We start from the raw sequence: 5,151 nt of genomic DNA on the forward strand, positions 1-5,151 counted from the left end.
TAATGAATTTCCACTTGTTTTTATATTATCCAATTTATATAAAAAATTGGGGTGCACCAAAATACACTTCAGCTGAAACTTTTGAAGCACAATTATCAAGAATTAAAAATTATTTAAATAATAATACAAATAATAGGGATGAACAATTTGAAAGGGTTACCAAATTAAACATGGTGAAATTTTTTAATTCAGTAGATAAATTAAAAAGTATTGAACCTGAAAGTACAGCATTAATTATTGGTAACAAAATAAAAAATCCAGATAATTTAGATAACATAAAAATTAAATTAGATTCATTATTTCAAAATTATAAAAATTTAACTTTTAACTCATCAATTAAAAATAATAAAGAAATATACAATGTTGGTGATGCCGTTGAAGTTGCATCATATAATGAACTTTCAGGTAGATGGTCAGGTATTATCAATTCAATATCAATGATTGAAATGGATGATAACTAGTAAAACATGAAATATTATTAAATTATTTTGACAAATATGTTGGTGACCAATACCATTTTCTTTCAAATAAATTATTTTACATATGATAGTATTCTAAATATAGTTATACCAATTCAAATTGATGATACCAATTACCTTATAATTTACAAATACCATGATATATAATTATGACTGGTATTCACAAGTTGCTCCCTTCATCTGCAAAGTATAAAGAGATATAGGATGCAAATCAAGTATTCAAGCACTTGTCTACTATCAAAGTTATCCCCAAGTACATATACACTGCGCTATTAAACAAGACACTTGTACTCTTGAAAATGTTTGGTTTATCAAGATCATCAGACTTAGTGAAGTGGTCGTTCAAAGGTCTCATTATTACTACTGACTCAATCAAAGGTCCAGTTATCAATGCTAAAGAACAAAGAAGTGGTGTTGTTTCAATCTTAGAATTAACATCGTTAGATGATACTAACTCTCAAGTATGTCCTGTTCGACCTTGCAACATACCTTAGAGCCTCTAAAGGAAGAAGAAAGCCCCATTGGGGTGACTCTGTCTTTATTAAGAATGAGGGTGAACCGCTCCAAGTTAATGATATAAATTCAATTGTATTATCAACACTCTCAAGCTCCGGTATTGATACTAGAAAGTTCAAATCTCACTCTATCCGTTCCGCTATGGCTTCTCTGCTGTTGTTCAATAACGTTCCGTTCCATGTTGTCAAGAAGATGGGTCGCTGGAAATCAAACGATACTGTAGATACCTTCTACGATAAAAGAATCATTGGTGAAAAATCTGGTGGTATTTTCATTGATACTGTCGTTCAAATAAATAAATGTTATTCATAATATATATATATATTTAATATAAAATATAATTTAATAAATTAAATTTTTAATTCTCATTTAATACCAATTCACGTAGCCAACCTTCTCATAATGACTCTGACACTGAGAATGAACAAAGTGATGATGAATCAAGTAACAATGTCGATGTTCCAACCGATTATCAATTATCCGATACCTTACTTGGTCAGTACAAACATATGGTAAACAATCAAGGTTTACTCGTCAAAGAAGAATGTATCCTCAAGAAAGATGAGATATCCGAATTGAATAAAATATTCAATTTTCCATCTAACATCCAAGTGAATGTCGCTCCATTCGGTACACCTGAAGGTATTACTGTATCATTCAACGTCAAGAACAATGATACTGACTAGTTATTAGTCAATGACAAGTGGTTGGTGAAAGGTTTACAGGTGGAGTTGTATTGACCACCATGACCTTAGTCAAGTAGCGCATTGTGTCACGTAATTGGGATAAGATCAACAGCATTAACAGGCTGGCCTGCCTTTGATGAGGCGTTAGGTAACGAGTACACATTTTCAGAAGTGATGGTCAGGTTCATACTACGCTCCGTTCGCGTTTGAACTTCAGGCTTAACGCAGAAGGTATATATAACGATTCTATTCATTTGAACTACGGTATTGTTGATCTTAATCGTGGGCGTGTATCCGAATTACGTGACACAATGCGCTACTTGACTAGGGTCATGTTGGCTTAATTGAAAGAGGGGATGTACTACATCCTCTTTTTTTGATCTATTGATATGTAAAGTTTTACACAGTACCGGATATAATGTGTAGGGATAACCTCTCTGCATGCAAGTACTCCAAAAGATTAAAATTATTATGACGAAGATTAACACCCTCATTAAGGGTATGGCTTGACCAGAACACATGTTATCCCCTTATTTTTCTTTTAAGTCAATGGAGGAATGTCATGCCATGTAAATCTTTTGATTTTGGTAACTGTACAAAACGCACTGCAGCGGCCGATAAAGCCAAGCGAGATGCTAATCCAATTCTTCGTACTCAGTTACTGAAGAAGATTCGTTAATGACTGATCGGCAAGCCAGCATCTCCAGAATGGTAGAACTGGATCTCTTGGTAGATCAGCATTAAAAGCCAAAAGACACAACTTAACCCAGAACATATTGCCATGATAATCGAACTGCTTGGTGAGGGTAATTGCAGAAATGCTTAATATCGATAGATCAAAAATATTCCGTTATCGTAAAGAGAACGGTATCGTATAGCTCAAAAAGACCAGCCAATAACACTGGTCTTTTTTGTAATCACCAAACAATGATATCCGTTGCAGTTTTCCTGGTAGGAACTCTAAGACAACCTAAGTTCAATCAGTAGGGGTTAACCAGACCTTTTGGTGAAGTGTTAGTATTGACTGTAATAGCTATAGAGCTACGTGAAATTCGAATGGGTGTCACCCAATTGGAGAATTGTCCGAGTGGTTCAAGGTAACGGTCTTGAAAACCGTCGGGCGGGAAACCGCTCCTAGAGTTCGAATCTCTAATTCTCTGCCAATTAAGATCTAAAGAAATCGCTATACGGTCACGAACGGGGATCGATAAAAGCCTAAGAGTGAAAGCCTCTACCGTTCTCTCAAACAGGGTTCAGCACTCTGTCTATAACGTATAAAGGAAAAGGAAAGATAATGGCTACTAAGATTTCAATTACCCGTGCATTGGCCACAGTTAAATCCATGTCCAACGGTCTGATGCTTATTTCACTAACTCGCGGTACTGATGAGTTCGCCCAAGAAGCTGGTTTCAATGATTCCGTTGGGGCGGTTTCTGATGCGATCAAAGAAAACTACCAGGGTTTACAAGATATCATTCGTGTGCATGAAGATATCCTTGCTAAAGTGATCTTGTCCAACGATACTACGCTTATTACCGTAGCTGGCAAAGAATACTGTGTGGTGTATTCTTTGCCACGATAGGGAATCGCTAATCTGGGAATTCATCACGACGCATTACATCAGAAGAGACGTTCTGAACAAACACGGTAATCTGTGCAATTAAGTAATTGCTTACAACAGCGAGTTCGTCTTTGGCAGCTTTCAGACCAAAGATAACCGACTCACCCGTAATACATTCTGCATCAGCAAAAGTCAATGCGGTAGCAATTATTTGTACGGCAGATGCACCATTATACTCCTCAAGTGACGAAACCACAGAGGCAGGGTTAACTTCAAGTTGGCCAATTTCAATAGCTGCCATAACTCTAGCCTATAACTCTTGTGCTTTTGTTTCGTTCATGGATGTACGCACAAAAAGCAAATTTAAATTTAATTTAAAGCGAATTTAAAGTCCTGTACAAAAGCAATTTTTAAGGTAATTTTAAAGGTAATTTTTAAGGTTACTTTAAAACCACCTTATAAATTACCTTTATAATTACCTTAGAAATTAACTTTTTAATTGCTTTAAAAGCGAGGTCCTGAGTTCGAAGCCGTTATTTAACGGATAAATTTTATAAAAATTTTTTTTGAATTTTTTGAAAATTTACCAAAAGGGTAGTCTCATCAATCAAAGGGTAGTCTCATCAACCATTACACCATTTGATTGCTTTGATGATAATTTAAAAATGATAGAATATTTTATCCCCATTTTTTTGATCTAAAATTAGATGTTTTTTATTAAAAACCTTAAATTTATATTTAAAGGAAATTTTAATTCACTTTAAATCTACTTTAAATCAACTTTAAATCCTCTTTAAAATTATTTTAAAATAATTTTTAAAGGCATTTTTAAATATCTTAAAATTATCTTAAAAATTACCTTGAAAATGAATTTTTTAAACCCGGCTTTAAATTCAATTTAATTCCAATTTAAATCAACTTTGCTTTAAATTTGCTTTAAATGTGGATTTTTCTGTGCTGCACATGCACATAATGCATTAGGCGAGAAACGCGATATTGTCAAAGCTTTGAAAGCCAACTACGAATCGATATCTCGTCACAACGGTAACTCCAATTTTGACCAGCGTGAAAATACCGCGCGCACCGAAGCATTCAACGGTACTAAGAAAGCCGATGAAGCTTCCATTGCTGTGTTCGTTAATCCAGTTATCGAACGTTATCAGCCAGGCGTGCTGTATCCGCTGGAGATCAGCAAAGTAATCAAGCAGTAGGAAAAAGAGATTCTGGATTTCGAAGCCAACATTGATTACGCGTTAACTGAATCTACCAAAATCGAAATTGTAGATGGTGTGGTAGTTTAATTAAATTAAAAAGCTTGTCTTCGTTTGACGAATAGTCGAACACCGCCCTTGGGAGGTTAAACCACCAGCTCACTATATACACGCTGTGGGTCGATGGTTCGAGTCATTTCTGTGGAAACACAGTAGCTCGGTCGGTTATAGCAATAGTCAAAACATTAAATAAATAACACCTAGCATGATCCAAATTACAGAATGTGGTATTCGATATCACCACGTCCGTAAGATTAGTATATAGGATGGTTTTACCCCTCCTGGTTTTATTTTGAGATGAATGTCCGTCATTAGGCACCCTTAATAGCGGAAGGCGGTGAATTGGAGACTTGGGACGTGGCTGAAAGTATGCCAGCAAATAACCGACGCTTACACTTTGGTGTAAGTAAACCACAATCAACCGCGTAGCATCTAAAAATAAAAGAACAATGACAGAAGCACTTCCGATATTACGTGGTTGGGTGTTGTAGAAGTCTGACGGTCAACCCCGCCATCGGTCACCTATTAAGAGGATTAGTTTACCATGGAAATTCCAAAAAGCTATGTGGCAACTGATTTTAAATATGTTAACAACCAACCTTATGTGCGTGGTCAGCGTGTATTAATAATAATGCCTA

The 5,151-nt window shown here is 35.5% G+C and overlaps 4 protein-coding genes across 4 annotated transcripts; 3 read left to right on the forward strand and 1 right to left on the reverse strand.

Moving 5' to 3' along the window:
- Positions 1-2: 2 nt before the first annotated feature.
- Positions 3-461, forward strand: DDB_G0294308 (hypothetical protein; the record flags this gene model as incomplete). Its single annotated transcript, XM_628738.1, has 1 exon — positions 3-461. One exon carries the CDS (start codon positions 3-5, stop codon positions 459-461), a length of 459 nt encoding a protein of 152 aa, XP_628740.1.
- Positions 462-778: 317 nt separating this feature from the next.
- Positions 779-1,681, forward strand: DDB_G0294310 (hypothetical protein; the record flags this gene model as incomplete). Its single annotated transcript, XM_628739.1, has 3 exons — positions 779-892; positions 924-1,280; positions 1,415-1,681. 3 exons carry the CDS (start codon positions 779-781, stop codon positions 1,679-1,681), a joined length of 738 nt encoding a protein of 245 aa, XP_628741.1.
- Positions 1,682-2,227: 546 nt separating this feature from the next.
- On the reverse strand, positions 2,228-2,456 carry DDB_G0294312 (hypothetical protein; the record flags this gene model as incomplete). Its single annotated transcript, XM_628740.1, has 2 exons — positions 2,228-2,327; positions 2,365-2,456. The coding sequence occupies 2 exons, from the start codon at positions 2,454-2,456 to the stop codon at positions 2,228-2,230; spliced, it is 192 nt and encodes a 63-aa protein (XP_628742.1).
- A 519-nt stretch (positions 2,457-2,975) lies between these two features.
- On the forward strand, positions 2,976-4,915 carry DDB_G0294314 (hypothetical protein; the record flags this gene model as incomplete). The annotated part of the gene is made up of 4 exons (XM_628741.1): positions 2,976-3,237; positions 3,363-3,563; positions 4,224-4,438; positions 4,829-4,915. Coding segments are annotated over 4 exons (765 nt in total), but the record flags the coding sequence as incomplete, so codon positions are not given.
- Positions 4,916-5,151: the final 236 nt, after the last annotated feature.

The sequence above is a fragment of the Dictyostelium discoideum genome (genome assembly GCF_000004695.1).
Source record: "Dictyostelium discoideum AX4 chromosome Un chrUn_00022, whole genome shotgun sequence".
NCBI lineage: Eukaryota > Evosea > Eumycetozoa > Dictyosteliales > Dictyosteliaceae > Dictyostelium > Dictyostelium discoideum.